Source organism: Pelobates fuscus, chromosome 11 (genome assembly GCF_036172605.1).
Source record: "Pelobates fuscus isolate aPelFus1 chromosome 11, aPelFus1.pri, whole genome shotgun sequence".
Lineage (NCBI taxonomy): Eukaryota > Metazoa > Chordata > Amphibia > Anura > Pelobatidae > Pelobates > Pelobates fuscus.
Window position 1 is genome coordinate 104,552,759 of NC_086327.1, and position 22,848 is coordinate 104,575,606.

Consider the following 22,848-nt stretch of genomic DNA (forward strand, 5'->3'; position numbering starts at 1 on the left):
CGGCTCCAAGGATAAAATGAGAAAATAATATGATAATACACTCACATTTGTAGGAGCTTTGGACCAGCTCTAGACTTATAGGCGTTGCAGCGGTATGATCCCCGCTACCAGGATATACTGGAGAAAACGTCTGTCGATCCAACCTTGGTACTCCGGAATGTATAGAAAACAACAATAGTGCTCTCAGTAGGTAGGGTATGTAAAGTAACAGTAAATAAAATATACTTACAAATATAGAGCAGGAAATACTGCTCTATTAATAGGGCGCTGGTGGAATAATCCCCACCTGGGATTTCTTTGGCTCAGGATCCGAGTATGAGAGGTAAAAATAGTAGTGGTTATAGAATAAAATAATAATAAATAATATTGGGAAAAAATAGTAAGTGTATAAAAATAAATATAAAAAATATATATATATATGTAAAAAAAAGGGAAATTAAATTATAAAAATGCCAGGAATAGTAAAATAGTTAATCAGATAAAGTAGGAGTTGGTCCTATAAAAAAGGTAACCAAAATCACTTTTATTATTAAAATACACAATTTAAAACCATTAACGCGTTTCACCTAAACAGGCTTTTTCAAAATGGTATTATAGCATTATACCTGGCAAGATACAGTATATATAAGACAATGTAGATTGTTAAAATTTGCGCCAAAAAATGATTGGCCAATCAAAAAAACACTTAGATTAAAACACTGTTATACACGAAATAAGTTGAAAACAAATGTACATATAAATGGTCATAAGCAATATATACACAATGGAACACAGAAATATAAAAAACGAAGCTTATAACACATATTTAAAATTGTTGAACTTGTGTCACATGACCGGACTTTGGGTGTATGGGAAATGTAGTACCAGAGCGCTGTGCGCGTGAGGTATTAGCCCCTCCCCGTGCTTAGCCCTATAGTAGTGCCGGCGGGGTAAAGTTTCACGGGGAGGGGCTAATACCTCACGCGCACAGCGCTCTGGTACTACATTTCCCATACACCCAAAGTCCGGTCATGTGACACAAGTTCAACAATTTTAAATATGTGTTATAAGCTTCGTTTTTTAGATTTCTGTGTTCCATTGTGTATATATTGCTTATGACCATTTATATGTACATTTGTTTTCAACTTATTTAGTGTATAACAGTGTTTTAATCTAAGTGTTTTTTTGATTGGCCAATCATTTTTTGGCGCAAATTTTAACAATCTACATTGTCTTATATATACTGTATCTTGCCAGGTATAATGCTATAATACCATTTTGAAAAAGCCTGTTTAGGTGAAACGCGTTAATGGTTTTAAATTGTGTATTTTAATAATAAAAGTGATTTTGGTTACCTTTTTTATAGGACCAACTCCTACTTTATCTGATTAACTATTTTACTATTCCTGGCATTTTTATAATTTAATTTCCCTTTTTTTTGCATATATATATATATATATTTTTTATATTTATTTTTATACACTTACTATTTTTTCCCAATATTATTTATTATTATTTTATTCTATAACCACTACTATTTTTACCTCTCATACTCGGATCCTGAGCCAAAGAAATCCCAGGTGGGGATTATTCCACCAGCGCCCTATTAATAGAGCAGTATTTCCTGCTCTATATTTGTAAGTATATTTTATTTACTGTTACTTTACATACCCTACCTACTGAGAGCACTATTGTTGTTTTCTATACATTCCGGAGTACCAAGGTTGGATCGACAGACGTTTTCTCCAGTATATCCTGGTAGCGGGGATCATACCGCTGCAACGCCTATAAGTCTAGAGCTGGTCCAAAGCTCCTACAAATGTGAGTGTATTATCATATTATTTTCTCATTTTATCCTTGGAGCCGCAATTCTTCACTATTGGCAGTTTGTCGTGTCTCCTATTTTGTCTCCACATATACGGATTATCCTACTACCCGGACGGATCAACTCCTGAGGACTGTACAGATATCCCACCAAGCTATATCAGTGAGACTATTTTTATTCATTTTTATAAATTTTTTCATTGTATATTTTTTATTATCTGCAAAGACTCTCTTCAAAGATATATTTTTTCATAGATAATTTTTTCACCTGGTTCAAGAGACTTACGTTTTCCGTTACTATTGGATTGTGACCATTTGGTCAGGTATACACTATATATATATATATATATATATATATATATATGTTTCAGTACAATTACATGACCTCAACATAGTGTAGTGTATTCTAACAACGTACCCCTAAATTGGCCTTCTCCTCTAATCCAAATGGCTGCATACGGACTTTCTTGTTTTCCCTTCCTGTAGCAATGCTCATGAGTTTTTTTCCCAGTTCCTGGCAAACAGTCACCACCTCTGGCAGTGCTCCCTTACATACTGATGGGTAACTGTTTAGTCTTTGTTTCAAACCTCACCCAAGGTGTACGAACAAAACCGTACTTTCTTTTCTTTAGGAAGCGTCAAAAAGTGTGTAAAAAGAAATGCTTGAATTTTGCAAAATACATGTTTAAATTATATCTTTATACTACATACTGGTAGCCAATATTCTGTTCATAGTGCTTTTATTTGAATGTCAACATATTTAAAGCTCAAGTTAGACTGTGTGGGAAGGAGGGGTGCCTAAGGAACACTGCAATATCAAAATTATATATATTTTATTAGTGTCCCTTTAATGTTATTTTCTGTATTTTGTATTCCAGACAGAGAGACCGACCATTAGCCCTGATTCTCTGGAACTGTTTGGGGCATGGGACCGTGTGCACGGTGGGTCAAAAATAAGACTTTCAGGAATTTCCTGAACCCCTGCTCTGATCTGGGTGATTTTTGGATATGTTGTTCACCAAGATCAGGATGTAAGATTTATGGGGATATGTTGTGTTTTGGGGTACTTTGGGGGTTTTGTAAAATATGTGTTTTTTATGCTTGGGGATAATTAAGTTAATACATTATCTACCTTAATTGTATCACAGGCAGAGGGGAGGGATTGTGTGCTGTCTGTGGGAGTGTCAGGCATTGTTACAAAGTTTCTATTGGTCTGTACAATATGTGTCCTGTGCCCCATCAGGTCCAGTGGGTGTTCCTCTGGCCTGAAAAGTTGTATAAAAATTCCACCTGTACCATTAAACTCTCAGATCATATTGCACCTTCATGAAGTTTCGGCTCATGTTTAGGGGATTGGAGAACTATAGTTAATCACTAAGCTCTTGTAAGAGCTGTTCCTGCTTGACTCTCTGGAGCGAGACAGGTTCACCCACTGGAACCTGGAGCCTTGTCGTAGGTCCTGGGTGGGTAGGAGACGACTAGACCCCAACCAAGCTGCGGCGATTCGTGGGGTTTGCAGTGGTTATGGTGCTCCAGCGCAGTGCTTATGTTACCCGCAAGTACTAAGAAGCAGCGATTGACGGAGGTACCTGGTCGGGGTGCAGGCAGTCCGTCACAGAGCCTATGCTTAAATTATGTTTAAATATACCGCCACCTTAACATTTACACTGTTATTCATAGTGAATTTCAAATTGAAGGCAAAAGTAGATGAACTGGAAGCATAGCTGACTGAGAATTTTTCCAGTCTGGCTATTTTAGGCTTACATTTGAATTTCACTTTAGTGAATAACCACATTAATGTAGTATGGTACATTTTTGCGGAATAAACTGTACCTGTGTTGGTTCTTATTTCCCCCACTATTGCCTAATGGGCCATTACTTACTTTGAAAAGATAGCTGCTAGCTTCCTCCTATTTTTGCGAGGCTCTGAATCCTCATCAAATTCTTCGATCTCTTTTCCCAAGAAAACTTCTTGATGGAATTCTTTGTTGAGGTGTCCATCCATCTCCATCTTAACTCCATTCAGGTGGTCTGGAGGCAAAATTTCATTTTCATCTTTATTGTCCGAGGCCTTTTCTTTTAAGGCAGAGTTGTTTGCAGGTCTTGCATAGACGTCCATAAGAAGAAATATGAAGAGGAGGGAAAGGTAAAGGGACCCCAAGCTAAAAAGGAAGGCTTGCTTAGACACCATTTTTCTTTATGTTCCTTAAGAAAAGAAAAGAAAAAATAGGTCAGACAGTGAACATGAAAGCCTTTTTAATATTCTTAAAAGGAAACCAAAAAAAGAGAATTAAAGAATTTTTTGGGGGGGCAGAGGCACTGAAAAAAAAAAAAAAAAAAAAAAACAATCTAAACATTACACGATGATTTAACCCCTTAGTGATCAGACCGTTTTTTTATGTTCTCACCATTAAGGACTAGGGCTGTTTTTAAATTTCTGCGGTGTTTGTGTTTAGCTGTAATTTTACGCTTACTAATTTACTGTACCCACACATATTATACACCGTTTTTCTCACCATTAAATGGTCTTTCTAAAGATACCATTATTTTCATATCATAATTTACTTTTTAAAAAAAATTATAAAATATGATGGGGAAATAAAAAAAAAAAAACACTTTTTTAACTTTGACCCCCAAAATCTGCTACGCATCTATAATCGCTAAAAAACACCAAAACATTTTTTCTTCTTCAATTACGCAGTATTTTGTGATTTTCAAATCCACTACAATTGATGCTGCGGTGATGCTACCTTTTAAATGGACACTATAGTCACCCAGACCACTTCAGCTCAATGAAGTGGTCTGGGTGTCAGGTCCCTCTAGGGTTAACCCTGCCTGATGTAAACATAGCAGTTTCTGAGAAACTGCTATGTTTACATCTGGGGTTAAGCCAGCCTCTAGTGGCTGTCTTCCGGACAGCCACTAGAGGCGCATCGGCAATGATTAAGGCATTTAATGCCTCAATCACGCAGAGCGTCCATAGGAAAGCATTGAAAAATGCTTTCCTACGGACACTTTGAATGCACGCGTGGCAGTGCCGCGCATGTGGCGCCGGTGACGTGAGACAAGAATGCCGATGTCGGCGGGGGAGGAGAGGTAAGGGAGCCCGGCGGGGGAAAAGGGTGAGTAACTGAAGGGGTTTTAACCCCTTCAGTGCCGTGGGAGGAGGACCCTGAGGGTGGGGGCACCCTCAGGGTACTATAGTGTCAGGAAGCCCCTTTAAAGGTCATTCCCCTATAACGTGAATTAAAGGAGCAATATAATGCTGATTTGAACACTTTAAATAATGGTGTAGTGTCCCTTGTTTCACACTACATGTTATGACTTGAAATTTACTTTGAACTTCCAGCAAATTTCACTTAGTGAATAACCCTGTATGATGTGGCTCAATTTCCAGCAAAGTGAACTCAGTCTTTCATTCTTCTCAGATGGATAAAACAAGCATGATTCAGTTGCCAATCCATGACAATTTACGCTTTAGAAGACAATTATTATTCATTATGAAAACAAGCTAAACTACGCTCCTACTATTCTGTTGAACGTATGCTTCCTACTAAAGATTATTTCTCTACAGCATGATTTATAGGTGCAGTCTAAGTACCACAAAAACTCCAGCATGTTGAAGTGGTTATGGTGCAAACAGGCTATGAGTGCAGCTCCTAATTCTATATCAAACCATTATTCTGAGAAGTTTGAAAAATGGGGATCCACGAGGCAGATACTCCAGACAACATAACCACTATATTGGTTAAAAAAAAAAACTATACCATTTATACAATACCATTTATGACTGGTACGACAACATCCCTAAAAGGAATGCACCTGTTTTGATGGCAAAAGGTTGGCTTAGTCCTTATTAAGTATTTGGTGTTAATATACTATTGGGTGAAAAGAAAACTAGTAACGCCTGCTAATTGTCAGCTAATTGTCAGCAAAGTGAGCTCTGTCTTTAATTCTTGGGGATGGGGAGTGTTATTGAAATCTACATCCTAGACATAATTGGAAACTATTAAGCTACATCAACCTTTCTTGCTTAAATACTGATACCTACAAAGATGGGGCCATTGCCCTATTGTTACATATATCCAAACTAAAAGCACCACACACGCTAAAAACAGTCAGCACATGCAACGTATGCGTTACATTTGGCCAGTACACACCGATTACACCCAGCTAACACAGACTCTCTCTCTATGAGGGAAGACACAAAACTCAAACTCAAATTAGATCTGAATGGCAAATCCGAACAAATAGCCAGTTGTGGCTATAGCTGTTGAAGATTTATTTCCAGATCAGCTATTTTGGCCTCATTTCTTCCATTCAGATTTGTTTTGGGGACATTCAGGGTTTAGTAAAATGACTTTGTCAATGTGCAGAGCCCCAGTCCGAAACAATTATCTATGCCAGGACAAGGGGAAGAAGGCAACTAGTTTGTTGGACAAGTAAATGTTTTTACATTTTGATTATTTTTTAATCTTGTAAAGCACTTTGAATAAGAACTGGTAAATAAATACATTTAGTACTACCCGAGAACTGTCTTTATTAGTTACTGGAACACGCTAAGCACCAAAATCAATACAGTGCTATGTAGTCGATATGGTGTAGAACAGGCTACCCCAAACTCCGGCCCTCCAGATGTTGCTGAACTACAACTCCCATGATTCTCAGCCTATCCATTTCATTCATAGAATCACGGAAGTTGTAGTTCAGCAACATCTGGAGGGCCGGAGTTTGGAGTTAAACAGATTTATTTTGAAAAGTAGAGTTAAAAAACAAACAAACAAAAAAACAGCACACCCCCCCCACTAAATCCCAGTCCTCCCCATATACTAAATCCCAGCACCCTTCTCTAGCCAACAAGCAGACTCCACTCACATTGCCGCTGCCAGTATGTGACTCCGGCCTCTGGTATACCCCAAATCGCGCCGCCAGCACAATGTGCCAAAGCGGATCCTCACGCTACTTCTTGAAACCCTGTGAAGGTGGAGCACATCGACGTCACGTGCCTCTGTACACCTCCAGGTACTCCACTGTCCAGCCACGTCCATCGCAACACTGACAGACACTCACTGACAGACACACACACACAGTTTTCCCCAAGTAAGTAGCTCATTTAGCAGACATTTGGCTGTTAGAGTAGGACCTGCCAAAGATGGGGTACATTGACGTTGTGGCAGGCTTATGCAATGTATGATTATATAACGTAACTAAACTCCCATTATTTTTTGCCTAGATTAGGTGTTTTTAAAAAACTAGCAAAATCTGTCAGCACCAAAGTTGCTGTTTAGTAGATTAGGAAGTGTGCTGGATTTTTATTACACACTGACAGATGCACACACACTGACAGACGAGTACACACACACACTCACACTGACAGACGAGTGCACACACACACTGACAGACACGCACACACACACACACACTGACAGACACGCACACACACACACACTGACAGACACGCACACACACACACTCACAGACGAGTGCGCGCACACACACACTCACACTGACAGACGAGTGCGCACACACACACACACTGACAGACGGTCACTCACACTGACACACACACATCATTCCCCGGGGTCCAGTGGGGATCTTCTATCTGGAGATCTCCTTACTGATCCCTCGCATGCGGCATCTGTAGCGATGCCGGCTGCCAGAATATTTCATCTCATATTCCGGCACTACTACAGACGGCGCATAAGGGAGTAGGAAGACTGAGCTGCTCCAGCGACCTCTCTCCCCCCCCCCCGGGAAAATTTTAGCAGAGTGGGCACCTGCAATGTTGAGAAATCATGAGACATGCTTTAACACTAGGCATGTCTCAAACTTGCTTGGTGTAGGAGTTCTTTGGCATCTTCCCAGTGTAATTCATAAAATCACTGGAGAATGGTTTAACAACTTACCTGAGCCTTGTCTGGTGCCCATGGCCAGATGCCCTGCTTCTGTTTCCATGAAAATTTGGTTAGCTAAACTGACCTAAGCAGGGCCATGCAGGAGAAACGCTTACTGGCTTAGAGCGGGAACGCTTTCAGTGAGGGCAGTACTGTACCGGCCATGCTTTAGTTCAATAAAGACACCTGACTTCTGCAGGAGAAGACCAGATGCGGCACAGGTGCTTGAGCGACCCGATTGAATTGTTAATCTGTTCTAAAATGGTCTGAAAGATTACACTGGGAAGGTGCCAGTTACACCAGCTCACCCCTGACACCATAACCACTACAGCAGGTTTTATGGATTATTATATATTTTTTTAACTTATTTTACTCTTACAGTTCATGCATGGTACATAACTCCAGGCAGAACTTTTCATGTACTGCTCATCCCTATGATGAAGAGATGTGTCCATGAAACCATGATGGCTCTGTGATCATTCGTTAGCACTCCTATTTGGACTGTCTGGTCACCCATTTGTTGTTGTTTTTATATAGATATATATATATAATATATGTTCTTACTAACACATAAGAAGAAATTGCCACAGTATTACAAGATTTAATTAATGAAACAAATAAGTAACAGATATGAACTCAGGGACCCCCAAATCTGAGTATGTACCTGTAAAGCTAACACCTACCTTGAGCTTGTTACAGTCCTACCCCTGTGGCAGCCGCTTCCGGTCAGACTGGAAGCAGGAAGTGATGAGCAACCGGGGAAATGGATTGCAGGGATAAGAGTTCTAAACAACCGAGACAAGCATTAAGGACACCGAGGCAGTTCTAGAACTTTGCCTACACCAAGATGGCTTCGACATTTGGAGCCCTAGGGGCAAAGATCGATTTATGTCTCTTGTGCAAATACCTGGAATAGAAATTTAAAGCGTCTGTGGTGACGTATTTCCGCTGTAATCACTGGCTGTCTGTTATAAAGGGATGGAGTGGCTCTGGGTTGACTTTGTTCTTGCGTTGAGATGGTTAGCAATTGTTGAAACCCAAGTTATTTACATTGAAGATATTCAGTGACAAAGCAAGACACATTTAACCCCTTAAGGACACATGACATGTGTGACATGTCCTTATTCCCTTTTATTCCAGAAGTTTGGCCCTTAAGGGGTTAAACCTGTCTGATTCTATATTGTAGGATCTTTTGAGCAGGATCATTATTTACCTGTTTCTCTTGGTGTTATGAAAATAAGATAACCCTTGGCTAGTGGACTTTCGAAGCTTGTGATCCAGAATAAAATATTAATAATGGGTGTGGGGGGGGGGGGGGGGGGGGTTATATCCTCTGGAAGTAAAAGGCTATACCCCCAATTTCCTAATCTAAGTCAGAACAAAACAATCTCTGGTATATACCTGTGAAATTGTATTCATCGTTTATACAAACTGAGAAGCACTAAACAGGCTTCCTCAAACTCTGGCCCTCCAGATGTTGCTGAACTACAACTCCCATGACTCTCAGCCTATCTATTTCATTCATAGAATCATGGGATTTGTAGTTCAGCAACATCTGAAGGGCCTGTGTTTGAGGAACAAACAGAAAATAGTGCGTAGGCGCTTCACTGAAATTTAGACAGTTCTGTATATAATAAAGATATACAATAAATGGTGTAACCGGTAACCTAGTGCTTCCCCAATGCACTAAATTTACATAAGACAAAAAGAAACATTTACCAGTATATACACCTCCCCAATGTGATCACAGCAAAAATTTGTAATATTACCAATATAGGACCAATATGGGACTGGACTGTATTGCAAACAGCGTGGAGCTGGACTTGGGTATAAACTACAATAGAAAAACAATAAAAAACAACAACATAGTGTAAACTGTATAATAAAAGATGTGTAGTAGGTAAGTATGTGACTCTCACTCACATTCTCCAGAGCCGTACCAGGCTCTGTAAAACAGGCTCAGGGGTGCCAGTACTGGCTAACGATCCAGGTGATCCAGATAGATGCGACTCCAGAGTTTGGATGCAAAATATATTTATTGTATAAAATTTTTTAAAAAGGTATAGGCACTAATGGGCACTATGGGGGTGGAACCCAAAACAGACAATAGTATATATAACAAAATTGGAGTTCCACTTACCCCTATCTTTTAGCAGCCCAGAGTGTCAAAAATACACATAAAATAACAAATGTATATATGCAGTAGATTGAAGCAGACGCGTTTCGGCTAACAGCCTTCCTCCAGTGCTTGTCTTCATGTTCTGTTGGGTCTTCTTTTATAAGTCCTATCTGTCCCATTCACCTGGATTCAATTTCGTACCGGCGTCGCGTCACTTCCGGTTTCGCGGGTGACGTCACTTCCGGTTTTTCGGCCGGCTGGAACGCACGCTGAAACGCGGCGTTCAAGATATTGGTTGCTCGTAATTGTTATACTTGAGTCCCCATAGCAACCTTGACCTCCATATTTGCAGGATATTATAACAAAATGAGAAAAATAAAAATTAAAACGATGATCTATAAATGGCTTTCACATTGCAGATATTATATTAGCTGACATCAATCTCTTTGTGTTTAACAGTAGAGCAATGTATTCTTAGAAGAGCTAATTAATTACATATATTGAACAATGCTATGTATGACCTCAGAGACTTTACATTTAGATAGCAATTAAACAGAAAGCCAATATAGCCTTCTAAACCTAATAATTCAAATAAAAAAGATTAAATAAATTCTAAAAAATATATATAAAAAATATGTATGTATGAATTTTATAAAAAATGTATAAACTCAAAATCTAAATTTAACCCCTTTGGGGATAGGGTATTAACATCAAAAATCCACTTGCCCTCTATCTTTGCTAGCTCTTTGACATTGTTATCACCCCTCCAATTTTTAAATTTCTTGAAGATGACAGTATATGACAGTAATGAAGAATCACCGCCATGTTTCTCAGTGAAGTGTGCTGATACACTATGTTTCATATACCCCCTCTGGATATTGCCCACATGTTCCGCAACCCTGGTTTTAAATGCTCTGGTGGTCATCCCAATGTATTGCAGACCACATGGGCACCAGAGGAGGTATATGACGTTAGTGGAGTTGCATGTTAAAACCTGATGGATTTTGAATATTCGATTAGTAGAGTGAGAAGTAAATTCTGTCTGTTTTTGTTTGCTGAATATTGTTTTCTTACAAGCTGAGCAGGACTTGCATGGATAGAAACCCTTTTCCAGTCCAAAGAGGTTTTTTCCTTCCCCTTTGTCCCTAATGAAGCTTGTAGTTAGATGTTGCTTTAGGTTTTTAGCCCCTCTATAGATAATACGTGGCTTATCACCAACAATTTCCTTCAGATTCGGATCTGATTTTAGGATCCGCCAATGTTTGTTGATAATATGCTTAATTTGCTTGGCATCTTCACTATAATTTAAAATAATTGGTACTTGGTCTGTACCCTTCCTCCCCTCCCTAGACATCTTTTTCTTCAGAGTCTCATTCCGGTCCATCTTTTTAATAGAATTAATACAACTATCCAATTCCTTGGCGTCATATTTCTTCTCTACAAACCTGTCTCTCAGGCAGACTGCCTGTTCTTCAAACACTTCAGTGTCACTACAATTCCTGAACAGCCTAAGAAACTGGCCCTTAGGGATACTTCGTAGCCAGGATTCATAGTGACAGCTGGACATTTCTATGTACCCATTTACGTCGACCTTCTTAAAGAAAGTCTTGGTTTTAATGGCTTCATTGTCCACATAGATATTTAAGTCCAGGAAGTTGATATTGGATGTACTGTACTCGCTTGTCAATTTAATGTCTGGATGTTGAAGGTTTAAGAATTCTAGGAATGGCTGCAGTGATTCTGCATCACCGCGCCAAATAAAAAAGATGTCATCTATAAAGCGACGATAAAGGACCAGGTTACGCGCCCAGCTATCTTCCTCCGTTAGGAACGGGTTCTCCCAATGCGCCATAAATAAATTGGCGTAGCTGGGCGCGAACCTGGTCCCCATCGCCGTCCCCTTAAGCTGCAAAAAAAACTTGTGATCAAACCAAAAATAATTGTTACAGAGGATAAGTCTAATTCCATCTAGGATAAAGTCCACCTGTAATTCCTTCAATTCGCTTTGATTTTTAAGGAAATACTCGACTGCTTCGCAGCCGGACAAGTGTGGTATACTCGTATACAGACTTGAAACGTCGCAAGTCACCAATAGCATATTGCTATCCCATTTGATCTTTTCCAGGGAGTCCAACAGCGACATAGAGTCACGTAAATAGGATGGTTGTACAACCACCAAGGGTTGTAATTGCTTGTCTATATACTCTGACAAGTTACTCAGAAGTGACCCCACCCCTGACACTATGGGCCTGCCAGGCGGATTGTCCTCACTTTTATGTATCTTTGGCAGGGTGTAAAATACCGGGGTCCTACCTATGGTGGAGTCCAAGTATTGGAACTCATCCCTATTTCTGAGTAACTTGTCAGAGTATATAGACAAGCAATTACAACCCTTGGTGGTTGTACAACCATCCTATTTACGTGACTCTATGTCGCTGTTGGACTCCCTGGAAAAGATCAAATGGGATAGCAATATGCTATTGGTGACTTGCGACGTTTCAAGTCTGTATACGAGTATACCACACTTGTCCGGCTGCGAAGCAGTCGAGTATTTCCTTAAAAATCAAAGCGAATTGAAGGAATTACAGGTGGACTTTATCCTAGATGGAATTAGACTTATCCTCTGTAACAATTATTTTTGGTTTGATCACAAGTTTTTTTTGCAGCTTAAGGGGACGGCGATGGGGACCAGGTTCGCGCCCAGCTACGCCAATTTATTTATGGCGCATTGGGAGAACCCGTTCCTAACGGAGGAAGATAGCTGGGCGCGTAACCTGGTCCTTTATCGTCGCTTTATAGATGACATCTTTTTTATTTGGCGCGGTGATGCAGAATCACTGCAGCCATTCCTAGAATTCTTAAACCTTCAACATCCAGACATTAAATTGACAAGCGAGTACAGTACATCCAATATCAACTTCCTGGACTTAAATATCTATGTGGACAATGAAGCCATTAAAACCAAGACTTTCTTTAAGAAGGTCGACGTAAATGGGTACATAGAAATGTCCAGCTGTCACTATGAATCCTGGCTACGAAGTATCCCTAAGGGCCAGTTTCTTAGGCTGTTCAGGAATTGTAGTGACACTGAAGTGTTTGAAGAACAGGCAGTCTGCCTGAGAGACAGGTTTGTAGAGAAGAAATATGACGCCAAGGAATTGGATAGTTGTATTAATTCTATTAAAAAGATGGACCGGAATGAGACTCTGAAGAAAAAGATGTCTAGGGAGGGGAGGAAGGGTACAGACCAAGTACCAATTATTTTAAATTATAGTGAAGATGCCAAGCAAATTAAGCATATTATCAACAAACATTGGCGGATCCTAAAATCAGATCCGAATCTGAAGGAAATTGTTGGTGATAAGCCACGTATTATCTATAGAGGGGCTAAAAACCTAAAGCAACATCTAACTACAAGCTTCATTAGGGACAAAGGGGAAGGAAAAAACCTCTTTGGACTGGAAAAGGGTTTCTATCCATGCAAGTCCTGCTCAGCTTGTAAGAAAACAATATTCAGCAAACAAAAACAGACAGAATTTACTTCTCACTCTACTAATCGAATATTCAAAATCCATCAGGTTTTAACATGCAACTCCACTAACGTCATATACCTCCTCTGGTGCCCATGTGGTCTGCAATACATTGGGATGACCACCAGAGCATTTAAAACCAGGGTTGCGGAACATGTGGGCAATATCCAGAGGGGGTATATGAAACATAGTGTATCAGCACACTTCACTGAGAAACATGGCGGTGATTCTTCATTACTGTCATATACTGTCATCTTCAAGAAATTTAAAAATTGGAGGGGTGATAACAATGTCAAAGAGCTAGCAAAGATAGAGGGCAAGTGGATTTTTGATGTTAATACCCTATCCCCAAAGGGGTTAAATTTAGATTTTGAGTTTATACATTTTTTATAAAATTCATACATACATATTTTTTATATATATTTTTTAGAATTTATTTAATCTTTTTTATTTGAATTATTAGGTTTAGAAGGCTATATTGGCTTTCTGTTTAATTGCTATCTAAATGTAAAGTCTCTGAGGTCATACATAGCATTGTTCAATATATGTAATTAATTAGCTCTTCTAAGAATACATTGCTCTACTGTTAAACACAAAGAGATTGATGTCAGCTAATATAATATCTGCAATGTGAAAGCCATTTATAGATCATCGTTTTAATTTTTATTTTTCTCATTTTGTTATAATATCCTGCAAATATGGAGGTCAAGGTTGCTATGGGGACTCAAGTATAACAATTACGAGCAACCAATATCTTGAACGCCGCGTTTCAGCGTGCGTTCCAGCCGGCCGAAAAACCGGAAGTGACGTCACCCGCGAAACCGGAAGTGACGCGACGCCGGTACGAAATTGAATCCAGGTGAATGGGACAGATAGGACTTATAAAAGAAGACCCAACAGAACATGAAGACAAGCACTGGAGGAAGGCTGTTAGCCGAAACGCGTCTGCTTCAATCTACTGCATATATACATTTGTTATTTTATGTGTATTTTTGACACTCTGGGCTGCTAAAAGATAGGGGTAAGTGGAACTCCAATTTTGTTATATATACTATTGTCTGTTTTGGGTTCCACCCCCATAGTGCCCATTAGTGCCTATACCTTTTTAAAAAAAAAAAATTTTATACAATAAATATATTTTGCATCCAAACTCTGGAGTCGCATCTATCTGGATCACCTGGATCGTTAGCCAGTACTGGCACCCCTGAGCCTGTTTTACAGAGCCTGGTACGGCTCTGGAGAATGTGAGTGAGAGTCACATACTTACCTACTACACATCTTTTATTATACAGTTTACACTATGTTGTTGTTTTTTATTGTTTTTCTATTGTAGTTTATACCCAAGTCCAGCTCCACGCTGTTTGCAATACAGTCCAGTCCCATATTGGTCCTATATTGGTAATATTACAAATTTTTGCTGTGATCACATTGGGGAGGTGTATATACTGGTAAATGTTTCTTTTTGTCCTGTGTTTGAGGAAGCCTGCACTAAAGGGACGCTGTACACACCAAAAACGTTAGCTTAACGAAGCAGTTTTGGTGAATAGATCATGGCCCTGCAGTCTCGCTGCTCAGTTCTCTAGCATTTAGGAGTTAAATCAATTTGTTTATGCAGCCTACTGTAACAAGAGATATCATTTTTAAACTTCTTTTATTGCAAAGTCTATTTAACTTACAATTTTTTTTAGCTTTTTCTCTGTTAATTGCCTGCTGGAGTTTTGAGTGTGATTAAGGTTCGGTTTACAGAGCAGGAGATGATAACGTCTAAAGCAGGGGTCCTCAAACTGTGGCCCTCCAGATGTTGCTGAACTACAACTTCCATGATTCTTTGAATTACATAGATAGCCAGAGAATCGTGGGAGTTGTAGTTCAGCAACATCTGGAGGGCCACCGTTTGAGGACCCCTGGTCTAAAGTGATCACACTGTGCTGTATGACCTGACTAAAAACTTTTTTTTTTCCATGGAGGCTACATGAGTCACAGCCAGGGGACTTGTGGCTAGGGCTTCATAAACAGAAACAAAAGCAATTTACCCGCTAAGCGGCAGAGAATTGAGCAGTGAGACTGCAGGGGCATGATCTATATAGCAAACTGTTTCATTAAGCTAAAATTCTTTTGGTGCTAGGAGTATACCGTTAACGCATAAATCTAATAAAATTTACCTAAATGTTAAAGCAGCACTGTCACAACTCCTGAAAGATGAGTATTTCATAAAGATAGAATTTCATTGAAATTATAATCTAGTCAAGAGATATACTATTAGAGAGTATTTTTTCTCAGTATTTCTCCTACGCAACAGATAGATACTTTTAGATACTGGATGGAGCTACTGTTGTCTACAAGTGTCAATCCCCCGAGCCATTACCAGTGATGGCTGCTGGGAATTGGCTTTATTTATAGAGGATCCCTCTGTCTCGTGGGATCATCTATAGACTTCAATGCTGTCATTTTACACCTGGGTGAGATTTCACTAGCGATGTCAGCTCCTGGTGTTTCAAGAGCATCCACCAAAATAGGATGGTGGCGCCCATGAGAGACAGTCAAGTAGGTAGAACTCACCCTTGCCTTCCCTACTGGCCACTGGACTACCAGCAGTGATGTTACCGTCAGTTTTTTTTGCAAATTGTGTAAATGTCCTGTCGGTGACAAGGTCACTTTAATTACAAGTGGGATAAGACAATAAAACATAAGTATACAAATTAACCCTTTCCAAGATCAAAATATATATTTAACCCCTTAAGGACACATGACATGTGTGACATGTCATGATTCCCTTTTATTCCAGAAGTTTGGTCCTTAAGGGGTTAAATACATGTCCAATCCTAAACAAATATATATATTACAAATAAAACATTAGAGAGCGACTACACTTTCCTATTCAAAACATAATAAAATGTGGTAAAATGCAATAAAAATGAAAAAATAAATGAATAAAACAAATTCTCTCCAACATACACCTGCTCCCAGAGGGAAATACAAACAAGAATATGACATTGTCCAAAAAGATCCACAAGCTGTGATCCAAACAATCTTAAACAGTTAATAATAAAAAAAGACAGAGTACTGCATCTTGGTGTAATAAGTAAGTACATTTACATTACGCACTTTAGTAATGATATGGAAGACTGATATTTATTGGTCCCCTATATCCCCCCTCCCATATCCCCCCACTTTATTGGTCCCCATCATTTCCCCCCACTTTCCTTCCCGTTCTCCCTGTCTTTACACCAGCAGACCATCAACAAACCTATATTAAAGGAACACTCAAAGCTCCATAATTCTTACAGTCCAGACTGGTGCACTCCCAGGGTAGGTATTTAAACCTTTTATGAACAGTTTGACAACTTACCTAGCATCCACCAGCTCTGGTCATAGGCTCTTCTGGAGCACAAAGCTCATTATTGGAGCTTTCTGTAGCTACACTGAGGCTACAGCAAATGGTTTGACTACTTATCCTGGGAGTAGACATGTGCAATTTGTTTTGTTCCGAATGTAATTTCGGATGAATTTCGGGAATTTCCGAAGTGCCGAACCGAACCAAATTGCCGAAGTGCTTCGGATTTCTGAAAAGTGGCAAAACAAGTGGTTCACATCCTGCTTTCCCTAATCTCTTTATTGCAGAGAACAATTAATGTACAACAGTCATTATGGAGTTCCAGAAAAAAAGTGCGTTTTTTTAATGCAGGTACAGCGTATATATAAAATACAGTTTTCTTAGGGGTGTGTATGACAAAAGACAAAATCGACCAATCAACAACGTTTCAGTGCAGAACATTACGTATGCTGTTAGTTAATACAAAGGACAATTGTTTTACTTGAGGGTCTTATCTCCAAGGTCAACGCAAACGAAACATTTCAGAAGCATTTGCAGAAACTGCGAACATAAGCATGATTTAAAATGTAGCTTTTAACCTCTGTTGACGTGGAAGGACCTAACTAGGAAAAAAGGCTTTTTAACCCTTTAGTTGCCTGTATGCATGACAAGTCCCCTTTTCTGGTATCACAGGTGGAAGTGTCAGCCAAGGTATATCCAGATGTACTAAATACATATGTGGGACTTTAAAAGGATACTCCAGGCACCCAGACCACTTCTGCCCATTGGAGTGGTCTGGGTGCCAACTCCCACTACCCTTAACCCTGCAAGTGTAATTATTGCAGTTTTCATAAACTGCAATATTTACATGGCAGGGTTAAGTCCTCCTCTAGTGGCTGTCTTCTAGACAGCCACTAGAGGGACTTCCGTGTTCATAGAACACGAAAAGTGTTTTCAGCGACGCTGGACGTCTTCACGCTATGTGAGGACCTCCAGCATTGCCGAAATCCCCATAGGAAAGCATTGTATAATGCTTTCCTATGGGGAGGTCTACTGCGTGTGCGCGGCCATTGCCGCGTATGCGCATTAGGTCTCCCCACCGTCTGATGTTGGCGGGGGAGGAGTAGGCGGAGCCTGACCCAGCGCCGAGGGACATCGGCGCTGGACTCCGGTAAGTCACTGAAGGGGTTTTAACCCCTTCAGCAACTTGGGATGGGGGGTGGGAGGGAGAGGGGCACTGCGGGAACTTGCAGTGCCAGGAAAACAAATGTTTTCCTGGCACTGGAGAATCCCTTTAACTATTTCTTCACCTCTATTTCCTTTGGCCTTTTCCACCCACAAAACCATCCAAAGAGAGCCTGTCCAGGTATTTGTAGACACAGGATAATACATGATATTAAATCCATGTCTCGTTATGTAATACACTCATAGGTTAATGTATATATATTTTTTTTATAGCTCTGTATGTCTAGAGTAATATTCACTAAGCATTGCATAAGTAAAACAATTAATTCTCCATCAGTTAGGGGCAAAACAAGTGGTTAGAGTCCGAATGACTGAAGTTCTGAATTTCCGAAGTCCCGAACCGAATGCCATTGGTCCGAAATGCTGAAGCAGACAAGTTTTTTTACTTACCCGAATTTCCGAACAGAACCAAATTTTTTACCCATGCACATCCCTACCTGTGAGGGCTTATAGTAAGCTGTAATAGTTATAATGTTTGGAATGTTCCTTTAAGCTGATGTTCCATAGATCAATGGCAGTGTGCATAATCTTTAGAGCATTTTATGTGTGTCTGTGTAACTGGAGGTAAAGACATTGCCATGAATTTCTTGGGGCCAAGTAGGAACAAACGATTTAGTGATCTTAGATGGCTAGATTATGGATATTCATTTATAAACTTGCACCAGATTGTGATGTCTACAAGCTAAATATCAACATAGATTTGCTTTTTTTATAGATGCGTTTTTGTGATACAGTAGGAAATTGTGTGTTGGGACAGTTATACAGGTTGATTTGTCACCTCAAGTCAAGACAGTGGACAGCACCCAGTAACCCACTTTTACTGTAGTTGGACAGCTATACACTGAATATGTCTAATTTAATGTGCCTGTGTTTGTGCTATTTTGGCCCAGGCATGGTGTGCATTTATATCTTTTTTTACATTGCTTTTTACTGGCTTTGAGTGCCATGATTTAGGTGCACTATTTAGCACTGAAATTTAAATTTATTTCCATAGTAATACCAATAGTGCATTTTTAGATGAGGTTACAAAGGTGTCAGTACTTATATATTAACTTATTGATCACATCTAACTTGCTTATGCCATAGATGGGAGGTAAAGTAGATGATCATTATGCTACATTTATGGTTGAGGTACAAGTAATAATATATAGTTTTTCTTAAGCTCCAGTGTTGATTGAGTAAGTCATCAAACTTATAGAATGAGGGTATGGTAGACATTTTTGCTTTTGTTATTTGGAAGTGTGCTGTGTTACCAATTTACAAGTAAAGCCAAATCCACTTCATCTGTTTATAGTTACTACCTAGGTAGCTTCATTTATTAGAACATATGTCTTTGTATTTCCAACTGTTATGTTACATTTTTCTTATATCCAGTTGAGGAATTTGCTACATTGCTTTTGGAGAGTAACTCCATTCATATATATTTGTAGAGAATTATCAGAGCGACATGACCACCATCTAGTGGCCTGGAATTGGCAATGCACCTCCTTTACTGTAATATAAGAAATGATACAATACGCTGATGTAATATACTGGTTTCCTTAGGAATACACCCCTGTAAGATAAAAATATTGTACTACTCATTATTGTTTGGTTTTGGTGCAAATCTAGTTTTCTTCTATTTCTTTTTATGTAAAGTGACATAAGGAGTAGAGGTCGGGGAGACATCTGCAATAATAATGATATATGAAACAGATGGCAGGAAGTAATTGATAATAGTATTATGATGATTTGTGGGAGTAAATAACAGGGAGGAAGAAGTGGGTTAGTTAAGGTCCAATAAACCTGAAATAATACTAAAAATATTTTATACTTTACATTTGAGGTTTATGCTGCTAAATAAAGGTAAAAACAAACAAACAACCTCCCCAAAAAAAAAAAAAAAACTACAATTCAATCAATAATAATTAAAGTGAGCCTATGGAGGGTTTCATGCTGAGCATTCAAGGCATGCTGCGAGTGCTCACTCAGAATACTATTATTAGTTGAACTAGATAAGACTAATACGTTCTGCATGCGCATTCAAAGCATGGGTAGGTGTTTATAACTTTGGGCAGAGACCTCCATGGGCTAAGTTGAATTTCGTGGGCTTTCATTTGCTTTTTCATTTTTATTGTTGCAAATCGGTCTTTTCTGTTTTAAATATTTTCAGCAATTCATCATCCATTTTTAGGTGATTTGGTTGAGCCCCTACTTGGTATTATTGGATAGGCCAGATTGGCTCTCTATATGATGTACAGGAGGTTTATCAGTTGTTAAATTGATTTTGTGTTTCAACTAACCAGAGGCAGGATTTTAAATTGTGGCTGTCGTTAAATCTCAGCAACAAGGATGTAACCAAATGGCAACTACCTGTTAACCTATATTATGATCTTTGGGAACTATTATAAAGGGACACTTTAGCTTGCTAAAGTGTTTTGTGTAAAATGTGCAGATACAATACATTTTGGCACTTTTATAAATTAACCTTGTAAACCCCCCCTACCAGGGGTTTCTTCCTGGTAGTTTAGTGGAGCTAAACTCTCATTGAGGCCGCTTTGGGATGTCTATGATTAGACAGTCACAGATCGTCTGGGCAAGAAGGGGAGGGCTTGTAAACGATTCAGATAAGAGACCTGCAGCTTTTTCAAGCAGCTTTTAGATAATCTCCCACTGAAAAAACGCATAGTGAAATGCATGCATGTTTTCATTGGGAGGATATCTACGAACCACTGATTCTGAAATAATGTAGCATTAGTGTAAGACCCACAGATATTGGGGTACGTTGTCACAGTAGTGGGCTAAATCAGTATGGCCATAAGATGTAACCATATTTATCTGGTAAGATACAGGATTTTAAGTAGCTTTGTAAGAATTCAAACGTTTGTGTGTGCTGTCTATAGAGTTGCTATTTGTTGATCTACACCTGCAATATTATAATGAATTTATTTTGGTGTACATTCCTAAGATTTGCATGCTTGTTTATTGAAATGTTGATTCACTGCTGAATGGTATGATTTTTCAAGGACTACAAACCGCTCCTTTATTTTAACAGCTTGAGCGACTTACTTTAAAAAGGATGGTTTAGGTACTTTTAGACACCATAACAACTTAATCTAAAATACAATTGTTATGGTGTGAAGAGGCCCCCCCCAGGCATACTCTTACCGCAAGGGGTTAAATTGTTATCAAATGATTTGGCCCCAAAGTTGCCTCAAGTGCAAATTTATACCCTTCAGGCAGCATCCGGCTTCTAAAAAGCTCAGTTTCAGGAATCTCAGAGTGCCGCTGACAGTGGTCAGCTAATGCTCCCAGCCACAAAACTGACTTGGAAAAAAATTTACCTTTTTCAAGCCAGTTTTGTGAATGGGGAGTCACTTATTGGCTCAGAGCATCAGTTGACAACTCTCAGCCAATCAGCAGCACTCCATGCTTTCTGAAACTGAAATTTTAGAAGCCAGATGCTTGCCTGGGGCGTGTTGAGATTTACAAATTTGACTATATTTTTCCCTTTAAGTAGAATGAAAATTTGGTTTCTCATGGAGTTCAGTGCCTACTTTGCTGCATGCAACAGCCCATGATTTATGTTCTAATTAGGAGCCTTAGAGATACAGCTCACACCTTAGTTATACAGGCAAGAAACCGGACACAAAGCAAATCTTTCACATATCGATCTCCACAGATAATCCACAAGCACTCAATGAAGTGGTGTGGGTGCCATGTCCCCCCTCTCCCCCCCCCACGAAACCATTGCCGTTTTGCCTATTTTTTTTGCAGGTTTAAATAGGCACAAGATGTACTTTCATGATATAGCCATTTTAAATTATGTAGTATCATATGCTTCTTTATTGCATTGTTTTTTAGCCAAAATTTTATGCTATATGCCCGTTTTCCTACACTTTAGCTCCCAACGCAGGAAAAAAATATTTATTTCTTTCCCATGTTAAGCTGGGCACACTTTCAGAGACCACATAAACACTACAGTAAGCTGTAGTAGTTATTGTACTTTACAAGTACCTTAAGCATTCCAAAACATGTCAATGTACAAAGAACTTAAACACAGATGCAAAAAACAAACAACTTTATTTAAATATAAAATAAAAAAACATGCACCTCTTGGGTAAATGATTTGTATGTGAATTACACTTAATTATGACAAGATTTTTCACCAACCTGTTGCTTGCATATTAAAAAAAACCAAAAAACACAATAAATAGTTTTAATGCAACATTAAAGTAATCTAATCAATCTGCAGGTAGAAAGGTTTAAAAACAATTACTTTGCACATTAGATGTAATGAACACCTGCTTTCTATTGTTTCAAAAACACCAACAAAACCTACTGCTTTCTGTCCAGTCCGAATTTACTCTAATTAGCATTGTCCAGAAAATAGGCTGCTCTGTATTACAGTCCCTTCTTAAAGCAGCACTGTCACTGGCAAAATTAGTATTTCATGAAGATATTTTTTTTATAAAAACTAATTGACAGTGTTGGAATTCCAACCTAGTCAAAAAATATACCAAGACAAAGTAGGGGGCTACATTGTCTCTGCATTTTTCCTCTGCTTGGCACTGGGTAGAACCACAGCCATCAAGAAGTGTCAGCAGTGCCTGCAGGAAATTGGCTCTATGTATGGAGGAACCAGCTGTCTTGCAGGACCCTTTATTGATCTCAATGCTTTACTTTCAACACATGTGCAAGAGTACACCAGTGATGTCGGCTCTCGTTGCTGAAGCAGCAGGAGCAGAAGAGAACTGTCAGAAAGATGGTGGCAGGACCCGCGAGGGATAGGTTCAAGTAAGTAAAACTCACCTTTGCCTGCTTGCCCCAGCAATGTTATCATCGGGTGTCTTTGCAAATACTACAAATTCCCCAGACGGTGACAGTTCTACTTTAAAGGGCAAGGGTCTCCTCAAAACTATTTTTCAAGTTTTGAAAAGAATTTCTTTTTAAATGAAGTATATG

At 39.2% G+C, this 22,848-nt stretch overlaps 1 protein-coding gene across 3 annotated transcripts in view; it reads right to left on the reverse strand.

Moving 5' to 3' along the window:
* SDF4 (stromal cell derived factor 4) overlaps positions 1 to 22,848 on the reverse strand; it is a 125,980-nt gene that overhangs the window by 35,901 nt on the left and 67,231 nt on the right. The window contains exons 1-2 of one of the 3 annotated variants that reach the window (XM_063436865.1): positions 16,696 to 16,778; positions 3,687 to 4,008 (exon numbers count right to left, since the gene is read on the reverse strand). In XM_063436865.1, the coding sequence (XP_063292935.1) occupies positions 3,687 to 3,994 (308 nt within the window). In that variant the 5' untranslated portion in view covers positions 3,995 to 4,008; positions 16,696 to 16,778. Of the gene's footprint in view, positions 1 to 3,686; positions 4,009 to 8,380; positions 8,430 to 16,695; positions 16,779 to 22,848 lie in introns of those variants that run through there. The other 2 variants (XM_063436864.1, XM_063436866.1) reach the window with 2 other exon arrangements.